General features: G+C 41.1%; 3 protein-coding genes across 3 annotated transcripts in view; 1 reads left to right on the forward strand and 2 right to left on the reverse strand.

The window, feature by feature from the left end:
• Positions 1–3,577, reverse strand: part of LOC137880072 (uncharacterized) — a 28,654-nt gene extending 25,077 nt beyond the window's left edge. Inside the window, exons 1-2 of the mRNA XM_068721160.1 lie at positions 3,461–3,577; positions 551–807 (exon numbers count right to left, since the gene is read on the reverse strand). Coding sequence (XP_068577261.1) covers positions 551–807; positions 3,461–3,577 — 374 coding nt within the window. The remainder of the gene's footprint in view (positions 1–550; positions 808–3,460) is intronic.
• A 7,199-nt stretch (positions 3,578–10,776) lies between these two features.
• acer3 (alkaline ceramidase 3) lies at positions 10,777–20,197 on the reverse strand. Its single transcript, XM_068721187.1, has 11 exons — positions 20,004–20,197; positions 17,199–17,309; positions 17,005–17,057; positions 16,827–16,879; positions 15,861–15,942; positions 15,717–15,752; positions 14,074–14,132; positions 13,841–13,942; positions 13,415–13,519; positions 13,056–13,101; positions 10,777–12,938 (listed from the first exon to the last, which is right to left on the reverse strand). Exons 1-11 carry the CDS (start codon positions 20,104–20,106, stop codon positions 12,885–12,887), a joined length of 804 nt encoding a protein of 267 aa, XP_068577288.1. The 5' UTR covers positions 20,107–20,197; the 3' UTR covers positions 10,777–12,884.
• Positions 20,024–21,911, forward strand: part of gdpd5a (glycerophosphodiester phosphodiesterase domain containing 5a) — a 41,235-nt gene continuing 39,347 nt past the window's right edge. The window contains exon 1 of the mRNA XM_068721185.1: positions 20,024–20,269. The gene's annotated coding sequence lies outside the window, so the exon portion shown is untranslated. The remainder of the gene's footprint in view (positions 20,270–21,911) is intronic.

The raw sequence follows: 21,911 nt of genomic DNA on the forward strand, positions 1-21,911 counted from the left end.
TACTCTTAACCAGTAACATATATACTGATATTTACAAATTAGAACAAATTTCACAAGTGTCAGCTTTCTACACTATAACAACTATTAAAATACACCTTATATTTAGACGAAAATCACTCTCTTAACTATGGGTTGCAAAAATCGAGGAGAGGCCTACAAAAAGGCTTAGGGCTTAAAGGGTTTTAAAGTCAGCATTTAGTTTGGGTTTTTAAACGAGACACGAACAGAGATCTCAAGGGTGAAAATCCTGTGTTGACCAACCAACCCTCCCACCAGCCCTTAGTAACCTTTTTCTCTTTTTATAGTCATTACAGTATAACACCACATACATTTCAGAGAACATAACTTTGAATAACGGCCGCTTGATTTACTACTTCAACAAGTTCTGCCTGTTGCTCGTAATACGGCACTTACTCTGACCAGTGCAACAATAATTCATAGCATGTTATCATTGTTATTGTGTTCATTGTGTACAGCCTCACATGATGGGATGCCCTTTATTGCTGCAGTCATTTATGAGATGTGCTTGCTATTCAGTAGAACTCCTCACCTGTAGCTGAGGGAACTCTTCTTCCAGCGGATTGTCTCTCCAAATGGTTCCACGTCTGACAGACCGCAGCGCGGCCGCTTCATAACTGCCAGAGTCTCAGCGGTCAGCTCTCCAGTCGGAGGCAAACCAAAGAAGCGCTGCATCCTCTGGATCTCATCGCAGAGTCCCGTCGTCCAGTCAGCATTTATATCTGCGTCTGCAGTCCTCTTCTGTCTGTCTGACCCGGGCTGGTAGCCATAGAAGTGCTGAAGATATCTCTGAAAAAGATCATTCAGTCGGCATTGCTGCAGTCAACTAAAAGGTAATGAATATATGCTGAGAAGATCAAATATGTCTAGTTAAATGTTTTCTTCTTTTTGGGCCAACAGGGTGTGACAATCTATCTATTACGCAGATGAAGAACAACAGAATGCTGAAAACAACTGATCTAAATGTCGTGCTAGCTAAACAAACATTCAACCACTCCTGAGATGACCAACATTAAAGTCCACACACCAGGCCAGATATCCTGGTATTGTCACGGACCTACATTTAAAGATCAATATTTAAAAAACAGCCAACCATCTATTCAAGAATGTATGAAGTATTAAAGGACTTCTGTTCCTGCTGCATTTAGAAAAGTAGACTAGTGTGATGCTGTCTTCACAGGTCTCAGATCAGACTGCTAGAGTCCTCACTTCACCTGGAAAGAGGATCACATCACAACTTCTTTACACTGCTTGATTACTTACAGACTCCCACAAAACTTGAGATCTTTTGAAAATGATTTTTTTTTGTTTATATCTGTAAAAGTTATTCTATGGTTTGATCAGTTTTATTCTATTACAGTTTCTTTTGATCTTTTATTGTGTTTTACTCTTTTTTTATAGCCTATGTTGCCGTGTGTCTTTTATATGTTTTCCTTATATTTCTATATATGTGCCTTTATGTGTTCTGTAAAGCACTTTGTTGTTGAAAGGTGCTATACAAAGACTTGCCTTACCGTGTCTTACAGTTTTTACAGTAAACATTCCAAACATTTTCTCAAACCTTTAATGACAGTACACATGTTGCTGTGCTGTAATTTTAAACAAACATACAAATGTAAGTATGTCATGTAATTGTAGGTTTCTGTTGTTGGCTTAGCTCATCACTGCAGCTCTATAGAACTGTGTACACTTATCTCCATTGTCAGATATTTACTAAATCACCTATAATGTGATGTAAATGACACCAACATCTGTCCACGTACTGACGAATCCTTCTGTTTAAAGCTGATACAAAATACATTTTGTTTAAGCAATGAATCAGTATAAAAGGGAAGATTTGCCACCTTCTATGTGTTTCAGTGTTGATGGTAAATGAAGTCAATTGAAACAAGAGATTTCTCAGTGCTGTTTTAAGAAAGCGGAGCTCTCCTGCTACTAAATCTGCAGTTCTTCCTGCATCCAGATCCGTCATTTGGCATGACAGTGACGCAGCCGGAGGCGAGGAAGAACTTCAGGCTGTTCTAGTCTCTGCCTCTGGGTAGCAAGGGAGTGATGCGCCATAGATGCCGCTCAAAAATACAACTTCATTGTTCTCTTTGATTGTATTTTAAACTATCGTAGTCATAAATATGAGGTCAGATATTCAGCCGTATCTATTGGAGCCAGATTAAGAGAAGCAGAGGCTGAAAATGTATGATCCGGGTGTCACACGCTGGAACGCAATGCATCCTGGTACATGTAGGCACTGCTCTAGAAGCAGGAGAACTCAGCTTACTGGGTCAATGTAACAGCACTGAGGAATTTATTGCATCAACTGACTGCATTTATAATCAACACTGAACTGCGTGAAACCAATGTTTGATGCTATAGGGAACATTTCAGAACGTAATCATACCCAGATCTATGAAGGTGTCAGTAACACTTCAGCACATTATTCCTGGCATTGTGCAGAATGCTGTGAAACAGCATCTAGAAATACAATGGACTGAAACATGATATTGCATTTAATTGAATACATAAAATACTACAAAAACCTCAGGCAATAAAGCCATTATTGGGATTTATCAGAAATCTATTTAAAAAATTGAGATCAAGATCTTTCCAACATCAATGCAACATGAACTATATCTGAGTTGGCAAGTGACTGTGGGTGGCTGTGGCTGCTCACATGTTATCTCCTGAGTTCATTACAAGATAACAGCTGGCTTCGTTACACTGCCTTCTTGAGAAGTGAGTCTAGTCAGACTGACAGTGGAGCCAAGTGGCAGACACGTTATCAATGCATCACACTGAACTTCAGTTAAATGATCTAATTAAGTTACAATATCAAAACCTTTCCTGTTATCTCTTCATCATAAAGAAGAGATAACACCGTGCAGCTGCAGACACCTCCACTGCAACAATACATATTTATCAAGACATTTAGATTCAGTAGTAGTAATATGCTGTTCTCATTTTAGTGCTTGATTTGAACCTGATTTGTTTCAAAATAGAGAATAAATACCAGGTGTGGTTATGAGCAGCTCTCACCAAACACTGTGAACTCATTCATTTACATATTGTATGGCAGTATGAGTTTGTCCTACTTTAGATGGGTACTTTCACAAGGATTGATTGAATATAAGTTTTGGTAAAAATGGAAGAAAATGATTAAATTAAAAGAAAATCAATACCTCCCTACAAATGAAATATGGAAGTTTTTCTTTCAACTTTTCTGTTAAATATTAACGTATATCGCCACATAAACATATTCTGCCTTATTATTATTAACACAGCTCCTATCAGTGGACCAACAAACACATCATTTAAAGAAACTTTTAGGCAAATCCAGCATTTAGCTGAACCAAAAAAATCCCACCCACACCTGGGCAAAGCTCCACTATATAATACTCTATCTATCCCAGCACAGTGACCTGTAAACCATGTGTAAACTGATGAATACCTCTGCAAACTCCTGGTCAGCCTCAGATGGTCCAGCATGGTGTCCTGCGAGCCATCCTGGGCTACGTAGAGGCAAGGCCGTGACAAGAGTCAGAAGACTCAGCCAGAGCATCTTCATGTTTGACAGGAAGGAGTCCCAGCGAGTCAGCCCGTCTGAGATGTGCAGCTACTGATACAGCTGCAGTGGGGACCACCTTTTAATTATGTGTGAGTGCTCCTGTCCCAACAAGACCAGCAAGGTGGCGCCATGCAAAACAGGGTCTTCTTTAATGTCTCCTTGAAGACACACCAGGCCCCCTCTTTTTATAAAGCCTCTCAGAGCAAGAAAACGGTCCTACCTGGGCTGAAACTCTTCGGAGCAACAACAAAACGTTGCTAACTCAGGTCACTGCCCCTATAACCTTGTCTATATGACATCATAGGAGTAATCAACACGATGTTGGGACAAAAAAGCCCAAAAGATGAACCTGGATCATAGGGAGCAGACTAATAACAGGGCCACAGAAAGCATCTTATAAACTATATTGAAACCAACTGCTGTCAGTCATTTCATACCATCAAATGTCCTTTCTTTTGTTTAAAATAGACCAATGGTGCAATGGATTTGATTATGTTTGAAATATTAAAACAACGTCACAACGTCGTTTTATGATGGTGGATACTTGAGGTGTTAAAAGGCGCTCTGGGTCATAGCCCACAGACGTACATTAATTATAGTCTTTACCTTTACTGAAACGTCTGCAAGCTGAACAAAACATGGCATTTTTGGGCTGCATCCCTTCCTTTGACTTTCTTTCTTTCTTTCTTTCTTTCTCAGGTGATCGTCCTGACATATAGGATTGTCTCAAATAAAAAACAACAATATTAGGGATAAATACAGAAACACTGATGTGGTTTAGAGTGAAGAGGCATTTAAATTAGGATTGACCACTTGGATCCAAAGAAGGTATTGCATTGCTCTGAAGGGAGACAAAGCTAATCATGGTGATGATGAAGATGATGAAAGCACTCTAAGGTGAAGGTGCTGTGCCAAAGATGAGACTGCACTTCCTTGTGCAATGTTCTGAGGGAATAATACAAATGAAACTAGTGAATATAAACATTATACCTGCTAAACATCGCCATCATGTTAGCATTTTCATGAGAGCCTTAGCTTACTGATGTTAGCGTACTGTGTTCAATGCTGCGTTCCACAAACTGCAGAACTACAGTCCGACGTCCTACTCGAAACAGTCCAAATCTATAAACCCAGACTTCACAAAGAAACTTTGTCTGACGCTACACAAAAATGTCACCATGTTATTAGGGAGCTGGTTACAGAAAACCATCTCTGGAAGTTACCTTCTCTGCACAAAAGATATTCGGCAAAACGTAAAAAATGCCAGAAAAATGTGGAGGCTGCACTGCTGATAGATTTGCCAAAGTAACATCAGTTTCCCTGTTTTTGTTCGGCATCGAGAACTAAGGATTCCGATACGTGGACTTGAGTATCGGACAATACAGAGTACTGATCCGATACCAGTGCGTTGAAAAGCAAAAAAGTTCATAATTAACATGAGCTGTTAGCTCCGTTATGTGGCCAAGCAAACAGCTAACAGCTGACAGCTACAGTTAACTAGCTCTCCTACTGATTTCAACAGATTCGTTGTCACATTGTAGCATTAACAGGGAGGAAATAGGGCGCATGAGAGTGTTAACCACACGTGTTGTAGTACTAGCTTGCACATGTGCAGTACTGATCGGACAGGATGTACGGATTGGGTGGCGGATGAGCGCATAGTTGCACACTCGCCGATACCTGATCCAGCAATTCAGGCTGTATTGAACTTCTGACAGTGGTATGGGATCAGCTCCACCTGCAGCACTTGGAGGTCTGACATCGTGACCTGTGAGTTATCTGGAATGCAGCTTAAGTACAGCCGCAGTGGCTGTAGACTTCTTGTTTTAGTGTTTTCATAAGTTCACCAAGAAATGTACATTCTATGTGAAGTTCTTCATACCAGCTCTCCTAATAGACTGGTAGGTGACCATCACCACAGGACGATGAACACTGACATCCCAATTAAGAATCTGCATTACTAAAAGAAAATAGAAAACAAAGAAGACACATCAAATACATTGAGCAACTACAGCTTCCTTAAAATGTACAGCATTCCTCAAAAAAAAAAGAAGTCAGCAACTGACAAAAAATACAAGTGTCTCAGCAGTGACGTCTTTCCACAGCTTCACACTCTTCAGCAACTCGGGCATTCCCCACATGTGCAGGCTGCAACCTGTCTCCTAAAAACTACATCTCAATTATGTTTGACTAGAAACAAATTTTCTACCTTTTCTCCCTGATTACGTTTGTGTTTGACGTATTGTTAATATTCTAATCAACATTTTAACACTTTAACCTTTTTTTCCCTTGTTTTGGAAAAACTTCTAATTATAAATCGGGAGAAGAGTTTTGTTCACAAATTCAAAGAAAATAATAAGTCTTCAAATGATTCAAAGTTGTCCCCTTCTATTTTATTTTGCTTGCAAGGGAAAGATGCACCACAGCCACCTCAGTCAGTGTCTGTGATGAAAAGTTCAACATCGTACAAGATACCAAACCATTTTATGCACACATGAGTTCACGCTCTGGGATAAATCATAGACAGGGAGTGGATGTTTTCGTACCCTGGCTATCGTTCTTATCTAAACACATGCCAGGTGCGTTAACTGGGAGTCAGTGATTGTTCTACGGTCCGTCTCAAACTTGCCATACAGACAAAGAAGACACTGTGTCTTCACTTTCTCTTTCTGAAGTGGGAGTGTGTGACCAGCCTTGAGAAACAAGACACTGTGTTCATTAAAACTGATTAACTACTTCTATAGGACTGCTGTGTTATGTCAGTATTTGTGTTCCTCACCTTACCTTTCAGTTTTACATCTTTTAAAACATTTCATGATATAAGAATATATTTTTTCCCATTACACCCTCTCCACCACCGCCTCTCCTTCGCACTGAGCATTGAGGCCGATTACACGGTCAGAATACTACCATAACACGCCACCTGTCTCCAGCAGAAACGCGCTCATCCAGGCCGAGCAACGGGGAACATTACGCGGCTACAATACCTCCACAAAGGCCCGCGGGTAAAATCCGGGAGTAACCGTGACTCTCTTAATGGTTAAGGTTAAGGGTTAGAGTTAGGTTTGGGTGGGAACGTGGCCTCCTGGTGGAGGTCACGGGGGGCACGGGCACAAGGGGGTTATGGTTAGGGTTAGATGGATACAAATAAATAAAATATACCTCCACAACACCCCGCCACTCTCGGCTCATTCCCAGCAACGAGGCACATCACCCGGCCACAATACCTCCAGAACGTTCCCCGGGTGAAATCCGGGACTTGGTCATCATGAGGACGTCATTTTTAGGAGACAGGGCCAACATGAGTCAGCTCAGTGTTGACGAATGATCACCCAGATTAAACCTGTTTTATAGCTCAGGCACCCAACTGAACCAGAACCAAAGGTCACTGCATGAACACAATCTGATTCCAAGTTTCAGTAAATACAACTACTGTGACACTGAGTCAAAGGAAGTGGTGGGAAAAACCTGCTAATGACGCTCACTGTTACACACAGACTGAGTCATCTTCCCTCGGTCCCTACAGGCTCAGACTGGGTCTGATCAAATCTGAAGCGTCTGGTTAATGAGATCTCTCTCCCAGATATGTTTTATCAGCATGCACATGGTGCAAAGTACACTGCACACTGCTCTAACTGATATTCAAACAACAAGCCTTTGAAAAAGATTGAACACGTTGGTCTTTTCCTCCTTTTGTCAACATAAGGAGGGATGCCAAATTATTTCAAACAGAACTTTTATGGCGTCAAACTCTTCCGTCAACGTTTTAAATGTTCAGACAGAACAGTAAAGAGCTTTTGTGTAAGGCGGTTGCTGGAGGAAGGTTTTTTTACAGATCGGTCACCACATTGAAGAGGTGTTTTCCAACTTTTCTCAATAGATCAACACAGTTGAGCCAAATAGGTCCATAAAGAGCTGTTCCAGGTGTGGAATGTGTGTGACAGTTTGTGATCCCTGTGAAGTTCAGGAGACCTCCATCTGCCTCTCTGATCGACGAGTGACGGGCCTGTTTCATAACAAAAACCACATCCATGTTGACATGATGCGTTTGTATTCATACAGTAAATGGCAAGAACATACAGTCACAACACTTGTGGAACGTTCAGCACCAACTGCCATGAGCCAGGTTTATGTACGATGCCCGCAGAGGAATGTGGTGCCGCCTATGGACGTTGAGATAATACTTTGTCTAAACTTGCTCTTCTGACGGTGCAAAGATGTCATGGAATATACGGTGCATACTGAGTGTCCATGTGCTATTTGACTGACTCGTTCACAGTGAGAAGCTTAGCAGTGAAGTGTTTTGAAAGCAGGATTAGGGTTTGGTTCAAACTATTGTGAATGTCCTCTGTGAGCTGGCAGTATTCAGAGCAGCAATACTACAGTGTAAAAAAATATGGTTACAAGTAAAAGTCTTGCATTCAAAGTTTTACATAAAAGTAATTTGTATTCAAAAAAAGTATATAAAATAAAATGAAAGTACCAAAAGTGAATTCACTCATTATGCAGATTGGCCCCTTTCAGAACAATGTATATTAGTTAAAATGATTATTATTATAATCATTAATAAATGAGAGCACAGATCACTTTAATGTCACAGCTGCTTCAAGTGGAGGTTATTGTAATTATTTGACATGCTTCGTAGCTTAATGTACAATAATACATTATCATTTATTGGTTGATTTACATTTTGTAATTTGAATCTGTAAAGTTTCTAAAACTGTCATATAAATGAAGTAAAAAGTACAATATTTGCCTCCACTATGTCCCGCAGTGGAAGTAGGCTATAAAGTAGCATGAAATAGAAATAATACTCCAGTAGCATTATGGTACAAGTAGAGTAACGTTACCTCCTCCTGCATACCCACACAACAGGAAGATGCTCTAAAAGCAAAGCTAATAACCATCCTGACCCAGTTTTTACTACAACCTCTAACTTTGCTCTGCTTCACTCTATCAGCATCAGTCTGTGCACAGCTGATGTTCGGATGTTAGGGAACGGTTTGCAACTGCATCATTCCAAAGTTGTACTCGCTCTAAAAGTGTGCAGTTATGTTAAGAGTCTATCTTCATTTACTCTGAGCAGGTAGCATATATACTGATACAGAAATCTCACAAATGATGACACAGAGATTAGTATAATAGACCCTGTAGTTGCAGAGCAACACTTTATTTATTTTCGATCAGGGGCCTATAGGGTTCAAGAGGTTAAGAAAAGTACTTGAGTAAATGTACATAGTTACTTTCCACCACTGCAAACCAGCAGTAGAAATGAGCAGAAGACCCCACTGCAGCAAACAACCTGCACATAACACACATGTCCAGATATTCACCAAAAAAAGAGAAATGACTGATTCAGTTCATTATGAAACACGGACATGCAGGAAAGAATCAGAATTATGACTTAGGATATAAACTGAAAAAATGTATTACCATAGTGGTCCAGGCCACATCAGGCCACATCAGGACACAGAATTGCCTCACTCATGCAAGAGGTTGTTACAGTGTTCAGTGTCAGTGTTCAGTATTCACATTACTGTCATTATGCTCAGTGCTTGTGACATATTTGTGAGCCGTCTTTGCACCGACACGCTTTACTGCACATAGCCTACGGCAACACAAACACTGTGTACACACACACCGTCATCACCTCTGAAACCTGTGGGCACTTCCTTGTGACGAACCCATGCGACTGACTAAGGATCCGGTGACTAAAGGAGCAAATCAGTAACTGAAACCTTGAATGAAAAGTCCATGTGACACACATTTTGAGCTGTGTCCAGGACAGACAAGCCCTGTGCGTGCTGTGGTTTTTATGGTCCGTGGTGATGCAAAAAAATACTTCCTCGAGGTGCAGACAGTTCCTCAACTTCTGCATGGAGTGGGTTGCTCTGTTTGGTGAGTGGCTTGCACGGTGGTGTTGTCATAAGTGTAACATTTGGTCACAGTGTGACACGTGAGGTTCTGTGATTTTGGAAGACTTTGTTTGCAAGTACATTTCCTGCACTTTTTCTCTAAAGAGTAATTCAATTCAATTTATTTAGTTTTGCCCAAAATCACAAATAACAAATTTGTCTCAGAGGGCTTTATAATCTGTACACATACGACATCCTCTGACCTTTGACCTTCACATCGGTAAGGAAGAGACCTTAGTGAGATCTACAGAGGAGGATCCTCTATCAGGATGAAGTGTGATAGATGTCATGTGTACACAATGAACAACACAAAAGAGTTACAACACATTACATGCATATGACAGAAATGATTCATATAATGAGAGTAGTGAGTATAATAATGATGGAAACATTATGACTACTAGTAATAACAGCAGCACTGGGTATAGTAGAATAACAATAACAAAAGCAGTAATGGCATCGGCAATAGCAAGCAATGAGACTAATAATAATAAAGATAGTAGCAGTGGGTGTCCGCAGGACCACAACAGGAGGCAAGATAATCCTCCTCTGTGGATCTCCTTAAGGTCTCTTCCTCTTTTCTCCCGTTAAAGGGTTTTTGGGGAGTTGTTCCTGTTCCGATGTGAGGGTCAAAGGTCAGAGGATGTCGTATGTGTACAGATTGTAAAGCCTTCTGAGACAAATTTGTGATTTGTGTTTTAGGGCTATACAAAATGAATTGAATTGAATCTCTTTTCTTAGTTTCTGTTAGTACACGTGCTTTAGCATTCTGGATCAGCTGGAGAGATTTGAGACTTATTAGAGCAGCCTGAGGATAAGAATTGCAGAAATCTAGTCTAGAATAACAAATGCATGAACTCATTTTTCTGCATTGCTTTGAGACAGGATGTGCCTGATGTTTGCGATGTTACGGAGGGGGAAGAAGGCAGCTCTTGAAGTTTGTAAGAGTAAACCAATCCTCTGAAAGGAAATATCTGAATCCAGTCTGCCAGCTAGCTCAAACATAGAAGAGCAAACCAGACCTGATCCATGAGAGTACACTGAAACGTGCCAGCCCCTTTAGTGTGCAGTGTGTTTGTGCCACAGCCACTAAATGACCGCCACACCTTTGAGTTGCATGACTCAATCCAAACCCCCAACGTGATAAGAACTGTAGATAAAGAATTCATGAGTGACATGTTTGTGTTCTAATGGTTATTATTGACATACATTTGTTGTAAGTGGCTGCTCTTCATGAAGTGAAACACAGCATACGGCTTCAAAGAGAGGACAAGGACAAAGTGACGTTTTTCTGTAGACAAATTGTCCAACAAGTTTTCTTTTATTTGACAATACAGGACATCATTAAAGACTGGCACACGACCAGAGTTCAACAGTTTGCTTTTCTGGCCTTAACACATGTTTTACTAACAGCTACAGTTAACATCATTAGAACGACCTGTCACTACGATGTTGGACACATCAAATGAATGGGACAGTTGAATGGTTCTGTTTTACCACGAACGTCAAGGCAACTTGGATTACTTGGACTGCAAGGATAACAATAAGGCACCCTCTCTGACAGCCGTCTGCTCTGCTGAGGAGCAGCGACGTCAATGATAATAACATGAAGGTTCCACACACACATTTGAACAACTTTAATACTTCTTCTTTCACACTGTGCTTTTGAACACTTGTAACTCTGGGTTTGCGCAATTGTTACACCCAAGCTACTCCACACAACATATATGATGCGCATCTTCAGACAGTTACTTCAGGCTCCAGGTTCTATTGTTACCATTACATATCCATGTATTCACAGCAGCTAAACAAACCTTCGTTCTACACCACAGATCCATCACAGGAAAACCAAGTCAGAGATCCTGAGAGTTCTACAGTAGGTAGAGAGTTCATCAGTGGCATGTTTGGCAATGTCTCAAGTGAATTGATGCCACCCAGCGGTGGTATCGCAAACTGTTTCCCCGACAAGACGCATATGTGCCATTGGACTCTTCAGCTTCATGCCCCGGTGTAAATAAATGAAACAAAAAAGGACTAATAAATAAGTGTCATAAATAAAATGTAGTGGTATTGTCTAGTCTTGACTTAAATAGTGACTTAAATAACTCCCAGGTACAAAGGAGTCTCATCCTCTGCAGCTAATGAGGATGCATTGATTCAAACATGTTGCCTTCATTCACCTGATCCTGTGACGCAATATTAACAATCAAAAATAAGAAGTGTTTCTCTGAAACATGTCGTCTTTGTCAGCCTGCCTCGTTAACTGTGTTTCAACGATCAGCGTTTGAACTCCATCCGCCCTCCGAGCTAGCTGCACACATCAGCCATAACATGAGCTGATGCATTTCTGCAGGTTTGCATTATTGTGCCTGACCAAACCCTCACCCCCCAACAAAGAGGGTTCTTAGCATAACGCACCCTGAGGGAGGCTCGTTGGGATTCTGTTACAACCCATGTGGGGTTGAGGGGAGGCTGTGAGCACACTGTGTGCAGTATCACTTCAAAGACTGAAAGCGTTTCTCTGTCCACAGAAACAGCTGTCCAAAGTGGTTCAACTGGCTTTGTGTACCTGTGACAACCTCAACCCTGTCCTGAATAACAATGAAATGACATGTGATAATGTCGTGAGCATTGCATCTCTTTCTGGAATACGACTAGGTAAAACATTAGAAGGCCTCGCACGTTACACGACTGTTTAAAATCCCAGAGCAAATTTGGCAAATAAAGAAAAGGAGAACTGATCATTCCAGTGTTGGCATGTTCTGAGAGTAAAACTTGAGTAATGTGAAGATGAAGGAGGGTCTTCTAGAACAGACAGCGGAGCTACAATAACACAGTCTCACTTTCACCTACAGTCCCAACTGATCACATCTAAAAGCAATACAACACTCCTTGAAACGGGATATGACAACACGTATATTAGTTATACTTTAGTTCAGGGATCTATTTAAATATCTTTAGGCTTAGGAGATTGAAATATCCACAGCATCAAACATACAACAGTAAATATGCTAATGAGCATGACTTAATAATGACACTGTTTTCCCTGTTAACACCTTCAATATGTACCACTGCAGCGGCCTACACGTCATATTTGCAATTGAATTAAATTAGCAAATACAATTATTACACTTCAATAAGATTACAAAAAAGCTAATCTAAGCAAATATGACTTGATAAAAAAAAAATCTTCCATTTCTTTGAACAGGACTCAGTGCTTTACTGTAAGATCACCACAGTGCAGAACCAAGGGGTCCCTGGGGTGGTGCCTTGGGGTCCACCTGCCCCCTAGCTTTGGCTGAGGTTCCAGCTGTGGTCATCGGCAGGTCCCTGTGCCGATGGTGTCTGGGTACAGCAGTCACCGTCCTTCAGTCAGTCCCTACCCTTTCATTTCAACTCGTCTTCTGTGGATCAATGTGCAACGTGGGCCAAACTCCACAAAGAAACTGGACAAAGTCAGGATAAGACAGGGCAAATCATTAAATGAATGAATGAATACGCAAATGAATGAATGCGTTTAAAAAAAAGCTGCACTACATAGAACGACTAAGGGCTAGACGTACCTTTACATTTGGTCTGTGCTTGAGGTAGGTCGACCTGATCTGCAGGCTGAAAGAAGATGAACATTACATTTCATGTCTCACCACAACCACAATCATGTCACAGAGTAAATCCATGTTTGTCATGAATGTCATCACTTCGTCATTTTATCCTCTTATCTGAATAAAGATATAGATTCTTCACTTATGGTCAAAAATGTGTTTTGTTTTTAATTCTAGTCGATTCATCACGTGGACGTTTGTGCCAAATTTGAAGAAATTCCCTCCAGGCTTACGGTGACATCACGTTCATGAGACTGGAGCGGACAAGCAGACGACCTGGAAACATAATGAGGCTTAATACTCACAGCGGCTGACCTCACCTGAGAAGTATGTGCAGGTAGGACCCAAGGCCTGTGAAGATGTGCCACCAGGCATGGAACTGTGTCACTACTCCAACACCAGGGGGAAGCATTTGTCTACTGGTTCTGGAGACTCAACAACGGCAATGAATAAAAAAGAAAGAACACTCCAACAGCAATGGATTGACGAGAAGAGGATGCTTATTAACTGTCTTCATAAACATTGTATTTTATACATTCAAATGTTTTGAATGAAAACCTAAAGGTGCATTTTAGATCAAAATGAGTTCCGTTTCTTATTCAGCAGTAAATGAGCTGACGTTACTTGTCTATGAGATGAATGACTGATTTACATTATTGTTACGATGTCACATTAATGTCACTGACTGAACATTTTTAAGACATAATAACAGACCCACAGAGTTTCTTTCTACTGCACATCCTCACCTCAGTGAGTCACAGAAGATGTTGTCAATGTTCCACAGGAGGAAGCCCAACAGAAAGACTCCTAAGGAGGTGTAGCACAGCGGTCGGAGCCATGGGTACACCCTAACGTTGAAACAAAAGAAACAAAGACAAAGCCCTTCTGTTCAACTTGTTGCTTCATTGAATATGAATGAAGAAGGATTCCTTTGATATGGTAACGCTTTTCATTTTAAAGGTCCTTTAGGCAAACTTACCATGTAACAATGAAGACAGATCGCATCACTAGGCAAGCTACCAGAGCACCGTACATGACCTAGAAGAAGACACACGTTTCAGTCAAGACCATTTTCACCTGCACTTAGACCTCTGGTCACTACCGAATGATACCGAAAGAAGATGATCGTTGAGATCAATGGTCACATTAACGCTGACAAAGCCTTTCCAATAAAAGCAAATGTTCTACCATCCAACAACGTTGATTCTGTGAGTGTAATCACCATTATTTGAGCTATACATGATTTTAACTTTCCATCTTTTATTATTGAGTTTTTACATCTTCAGCTGCAATAATCCTGAAGGTAAAGCAGACATTCCCACCTCAAACAGGGTGTGAAACTGCATATAAACTTTATTCCGGAATGAGTGAAGGTTGAGCTCATGTTCACACTGAGGTCAGAAGCTGAAATGAGGGTCACAAACAGCTGCTTCATTACAGTAAACACACAAGTGTATATCTGCTGCTGCTACATTCCACAAACCCACAGACATTAGTCAAGCCAACATACATGGTACATGCTTTCAGTACAATCTCGATTTAAAAGCAGGAAATACTGATCTGAACCACTGTGGATTCACTGTGCTTGAACAGGGACATCGTCAGTCTCCGTATGAACCACCATAGAGCAGTGTGATCAGTACACAAAGAACAAACAAAGGAAGCTTTGTCACACTGTCCCTACTGCTGCAAAGCAACACAAACACAATGTGAGCCGGTGAGGTCTTTAAAGGGTTATGTGGTCAGGACTATGAGAGAACCGCCCAGACCAACACTTTGGGTCTTAAGTGGCTCGTATGAGAACTTCACATTCACCATTATCTCATATTCACATCTGTTTACAAGTGGTCCAGACCTGTCGTAGGAGTCATGTGACATTCCCTCTGTTTTTATCCGAGTCTACGGTTTTCACTGATGGATTGTATATTTCAATACTTTTAACTGATTTTAAGTTAGAAAACTATAATTTACACTTCATAGGGAGGTGTTCCAGGCACGACCAGCTGGGAGGAGACACCGAGAGAGGCCCAGGACCAGGTGGAGGGACTATATCTCCAAACTGGCCTGGGAGCGCCTCGGGATCCCCCAGTCAGAGCTGGCTGATGTGGCTCGGGAAAGGGAAGTTTGGGGTCCCCTGCTGGAGCTGTTGCCCCCGGGACCCGATCCCGGATAAGCGGTTGAAGATGAGATGAGAATTCATAAAGATATTATCTTGCTTGACTCTGCAATTTTAATTATATGCTGATATAATTCTAAATGCATTCATACAGCCTAAAAATATCTTAATTTCATCCCTTCATTCTGCTGCTGATGCTGTTATAATGATACACTTTCCTTTATGGATCTCTGAACGCAGGACTTCACTATAGGACATATGGGGCAGGACGCGTAGCTCTGAAAGGTGCGTCCATCATGTTTACGCCGGTCATTTTCAGTTATCTGGATCTAGGAGCACTTGCTGAATCGGACTTAGCACACTACAACCAGTGTGCTGCATGCACCAAACTGAGTGGTGTCTGCTGTGTTTCCACAAGGTAAAGAATGACTTAAGGCGTGCTGAGCCCTGATAGCAAACACTGAGCAACCTGAGCCAGTCGAGCGTGACGCGGAGCACTCCCTCACCTGGTGAAAGACCGGCTCCTTCCACTGCAAGTACACCTGCAGACATAAACACAGGAACTACTCAGGAGCACATGATGGATGTCACGTTCTCATCATTATGGTTCAAACGAAATGATCACCGCTATAGTGGAAGTGGGTACTCACCACAGTGACTGAGACACTGAAGATCAATAGTAACGCAATAGGAAACAAACTGATGCTGTTCTCTTGTTTGAAACACTCATATCTGGAAAAAAAAAGAAATACATGTGTTTATCTCACATTAATATACATTAATAATAGAGAGCAAGTAATAAAGGAAGGTTAAATGTGTAACTAAGGGGTGGTGCTGAGCAAAACGCAGAGACGCAGCTGGTCCACCCCAAAAGTCAACTCACTTTAATTAGCAGATGGCGAGCATGACGCGGGGACTCGGCTTAGGTCTTGTAGCATATAGTCACTGATAAATAAACTGTACTCAAACAGATACAACGGTCCTGCTAACTTCTCTATCTCTCCACCGCACACTGACGCTCGCTCACGTTAAGCGCACAACCGACGCACTGATTTAAGTTTAAAAAACATCTTTTCAAAAATACATTTTTGACCAAGCTTAAGCTCGGCAGAAACACTGGCAGACACTGAAGGGGAGATAAGTTCTTGTCCTGGCATCCAACCACGTGCCTGAACTGTGAGGACTGGAGCCTGCTCTTCCTCCTGTGAGATGCAGATCTAGGTGGACCTAGATCTGCACCTCACAGTGACCACCATCACCACCAGTGTCTGGACTCCACGGGAGGATTTATGTTGTTGCCGCTCAGGGCAATCACAACTCAATCACAAATCTCCTCGTCGAGTTCAAGCACCAAAGAGTTTCTGTGTAACTCACTAACGCAGCATCTGTCATAATAAATGTTAACTACTAATCATTCACTCGTCTCTCCTGATTGAAGTACTCATGTCCAGTTTAGAATCAGTAGCCACAAGAAGATGATACGCTACCTTCTTGGAATGGATAAAGAGAGATAAAGAGATTCAGTGGTTCATTTTACAGCCACAACCACACTAACTCTGTTCTCAGTGTCAGTCACTGCTTCAACAGCAATAAATCCACAAGGTTGAGCCACTTACAGACAGTAGACAAAGACGCATGTACTGTAAATCATCGGCAACTCGTCCAGTAACTGCAAATGAGAATACAAAGAAAGTATTTCCCAAGGCAACAATGAGTGTGATTCATTAAGGAACTGATCAAAAAAGACAAGATTCTGTTGAAATAATAAGATTGATATTCAACACTGCATCTCACCTGCATCTCATATATCAGCGTCATGTGGAAGCACCAGGAACCAACACCAACAGCTGACAAACCACACAGACCATTACATGTGAAAGTCAGGACAGTCTCGTGTGTACCAAACACTGCACAACTGCATATTTCATCGTCAATAACTATGACACGTAAAGAAGAGCTGATGAAAGTTGTGGTTTTGACGGACTAACCTGCCAATCCGAGGAACGAGCAGATGTAGCGAAACTCAAGGCCGTCTCGGAACGTCTGGATGGCCCCATACACAGGAGGAAGAATCATAATCAGATTGCTGACAGTGTTCCCTGTTCAAAAAGACAACAGAGACAAATTAGAGCCAGACGACATGAATGATCCCCTCTGTGAGACAGGCTGGGTAACATGTGATCATTGTAACATCTGCATACATTACAGTATTATACTGTAAACTAAATACAGGATGTTGTAGTTACAGTCCTCTAACTGTCTCTACATTGTTCTACACACCAAAGAGAAACTTGAATCCTGTTTATAGAGCACAAGCACTGACTGCTGAGTGATCTAATTGGTTACAGGTGTTTTCACAGGTGCATTCTGGGTACAGGTGATTGATAATTGAGTGTGGCATTTCAACGGCAGTCTTTAGCACACACACAATTAAATGAAGAGTCTAATGGAGATAACTGTGTGTAGATGTGTTTACAGTTCAGCACAGCTGGTCCACAGATAGACTACATGAGTCAGTGCTTTCTATACTTTTCCACAATACCAGTTATTGAGTCTTGGCAATTGCAAAAGAACTGTGAGTAGTTTGAAAGTGAATACTGCCAGTGTGCCAGTGCTCGCTCGTATTGACACATACCCTTTATTTGTGTCTGATGAAAGCCAACGAGTCGTTGCCAGAGTCCATTTTAAAATGTGTGGACTTTGGTTACTGATAATAAATGCACACACCCTAAGAATACTACAACATATGAGTGTTTTTGTTTTTCACATTTCAATGACAACCGCAAACATGTGAATGCATGTGAGAGACTCTGTATGACTCTCTGTGTCCCTGCTTTCTCCTGTAACCATGTGCTGATGTTGAGATAATGCACAAAAGCACACATCAAATGAGGATTAAAATCATGCCAGTGTCTCTCATCTTTTCCACGTGAACAATACCACATTCCTGCCATTGAAACCTGAACCGATGTTTAAAGACCAAACAATTCTTCTGCAGCAGAAAACAACCCTTTAGCTGGGCTGTGTGTCATTTGTGCAAACAACAGCTTCAACTCTCAGTATCCTTGATATGCAGCTTGTTTTAGAAACAAGGAAATGAATGAACACGATGTGCTGATGAGTCGGACTACAACATGTGCTCCACAACTAGTGGCCTTGAGTAAAACTTATTAGGACAATAAAATGAAGCGTATCACTACAAAGGCGTGGCGTGGACAAAATACACAGAAGACAAAAGAGCAACAATAAACTAAACTCTGACCCACTTGGCTTCAGTTTACCTTGCACTAACTGTTGGACTAACCCATAGCAACAACTGTAAGTTCCTCAACACACAGTGAACATTGTACTAAAAAGAGTTTACCTTCAACTCTACAATGAATCTGTGAATCTATATGAATTCTGCACAGTATAATAGTATTTCTAGCTTAATGACAATTTATTGTGGCAGGCATTAATTGAAAAAGGCTTCCTTTTGTGTTAACGTTACTTGTGAATTAATGCACACACTGTAAAGAGGCCAAATCTTTTAAATGCGTTGCCTAGTTCTCTTGATCTTCCTGCACAATAATGAGTAACTCTAAAGTATTACTTTAGAGTTGTGAATGTTAGTCTAGTGTCCAGTAGTTTGGCTCAATGATTTAGAACAGGGGTCTTCAACGTTTTTCAGGCCAAGGACCGCCAAACTGATAGAGAGATGGAGCAGGGACCCCCTACAATACATATTGTATAAAATTGTGTTTTATATTAAACTGGACCTAGTGCCATGTATAAACATACCTTGTTATTGTGCATTCAATACTAAGCTATTCAAATAATACGCAGGTTCATATATTCATGTTTTTATTTTAAAGTTACAGTGAGTAGGGTGGCCATGCCACTGACATTTATAAACACACCTCGTCAACTGATACCAATGCCAACATCAACATTGTCTGTCAATTGCATGATAATCATGCATACAAGCTATTAGTTTAAACATAAATGTGGAAACGAAAAATGAGTGATGGCCTATTAATACCACTGCCATGCATAAACATACCTGTTATCTTGCATACAACACTGAACTATTAAAATAATACAGACAGATTAATGTTTGGGGAAAAATAAAAAATATGAATAATTGTCTAATCAACCAAAAATGTCACGACCCCCCCTACAGTACCTCCGCGGACCCCCTGTTGAAGACCTCTGCTTTAGAAGAAAAGCGTGAAGCCTCTGTGCCATTTAAAATCCCGCTGACACGGTAGTTTTTAGAACAGATGACACTTTATCTCAAGAGAACGGTTCCTTGAGGAACCCGTTTCTTTATCGTTGGACAGTGAGTTCACCCGATGGTATGGAGGAAATGTCTCATCAAGTTTAAAGTGTGAATGACTAACATGCACCTTGTGAGGAGAAGCACTCAATACCACGTAACGTGGTAATAATGCATTATTAAAGTGTAACGTGTCTGCGGTAACGTTAGCTCACGCTCACTGCACCCTCCGGTAAAGCTCTACGCTAAACAGGTTGACGGCTTTTCTTTTTCCTTGTCAGCTGTTGGTATTCTTCGTATGAGCTAGCTAACATTTAGCTTAGCCGTACTAAGCAACAGAACGTTGGTAGCCGAGCTAACACGAGAACACGAACACAGTAATGATGGTTACAGCCGCTGCTCTCGTGTCATGTGTACGTTGTTGAGGGGCGACAGTACGTACACAGTAACCTGGAGCTCTACCCGAAAGTCCGCGTATACGAACCGCACAGTCACAGTTTTCAGTGGGAAAAAATTTAAACCACGTTTCACTTACAAAATTCCGCGATGTAAAAAGAGGCGACATAATTCTCTTCGCACCAGTCCAGCGTTGAGGTCGGCTGCCCCCAGTATCCTTGCCTGTCTGCCGAGGGAGCCATGGTGGAAGAGGGGCAAGCTATGGGCGCTAACGGGTTTGTAGTCCCATCACCACAGCACGAGCACCACAGCACGAGCACTCCGCGAGCCCTCCTCCTCCTCCTCCTCCTCCTCGAGCGCGATGGGAAGGCAGAACAAAGTCCAGCACAGCTGTTAGCATTACAGGTAGCTACCGTTAGCACTAAAGAAGTGTGTCATTGAGCTCCACACAGCATCATTCTACATGCAGACTATGAGTAGGAAACAACTTTAGTTTTATCTGATACTGAGGCCTATGCTCAGTTGTAACCTAAAATCAACCTGTGTATATAGCCTGCTATTTGTGCAAAATTGATATTTGAAGAACCCTGAATGAAATACCCTTTGATGTTTGTGATCTTTATGTGTTTCCTGGTGACATATAATAATGGTTATTATAAGTGCATTACACAACACACCCCTAAAGTAGCCTTTTTAATTACATTCCTTTTGTTTCCTGTGTACATTGCTGTTTATGGAAAGCCATAGCGACCACTAGATGAATAAGTTTCACTCCAGTTCTTTATTGCCAAATCAGCAATAATTTGACAGAATTTGTCAAGCAACTCAGACAAAAGAGGAACACGGGCCAACAAGCATGCACAACATTGCAATACAGTCAAGAGACACAATGCAATGTCACAAGCAAAACAGGATGTTCATCAGTAATTAAACAGCAGGATAAAAGACACAAGAAAGACTAGCAGAGAGAGTCCGCTTGTTGAATTATAGAATGAAGGATGGCTTTAGGGTAAGCAGTCTTACACTTCATGCACTGGTATCTTCCACCAAATGGCAGGTGACTTATGAACAGCATACAGCACTTCATTATAAGGAGGTTAGGTTTAAGACTGTAGCCTACACAGTACATCACACATAGTCAGCTCCTCTATTCCTCCAGGCTGACTCGTTAAAGAGCATTTACATCAACAGCTCCAATGATTCTTTCTTCAGTAATGCAGCTCAAGTAAAAGCACCGTAATGATGTTTCAGATGTTGATGCCATAATCTTAATGGCATAATTTCTAAGGGAAAGAAACACCTCCTTTAGTACATACAGGACCCGACCTCTTCCCACGGTCCAACTGTAGATCATTTACATGAATTTAAGGCACCCACTAATGATAGACATCTCCTACTTTACAATTATCTCAAAGTCATAATAGTAAAGACATTTCTAATGAAACTTCAGGCATGATTTAAAAAATTATTGCTGAACATTTTGCCTGATTAGGTTCATCTAAAAGTATTTTTGAAGTAAGATAAAGGCCTAAATCTGTTCACTTCATGTCTGTCGTAGTTCTCCCTTTTTAAGTTTGATAGTTCAGTGTGGCACACTGTATATAATCCATCGAGATTAATGATTATTATGCCAGAAAATACATCAAAACGTGCGGCCTGATCTGGAATAGTGTGCTATCTATTTTCTAGAGAGATTCGCCCAGCGGTTTTCCTGAAAATCCCCAAAAACGGAGCAAAATTTCTCCATTCACTTAAATGGAGTTTCGGCGGGTTTTTGAAGAGAGTTAAAAAACACTTAACTTTGGACCCATATTGACCAGCCATACTTTAACGTAGAACAATGATTCAAAGTTTAAAACGTAGACAAAACGATGAACTTTATTCAGCCAAATTGACGTTTTGATAGCTAGCACAGTTTTTTTAGCAGATGCTACCAGTTTTGTTTATTGCTCTGGAGCTCACATTTTAACACCACAAACATAAAAAACACATCAGAGCATTCGGTAGAGTCTTATCTTTCTCATGATACCATATTTTGGCACTCAGA

Source organism: Cebidichthys violaceus, unplaced genomic scaffold, assembly GCF_023349555.1.
Source record: "Cebidichthys violaceus isolate CVI_PGR_0920_01 unplaced genomic scaffold, fCebVio1.0.p SCAF_27, whole genome shotgun sequence".
Classification (NCBI taxonomy): Eukaryota; Metazoa; Chordata; class Actinopteri; order Perciformes; family Stichaeidae; genus Cebidichthys; species Cebidichthys violaceus.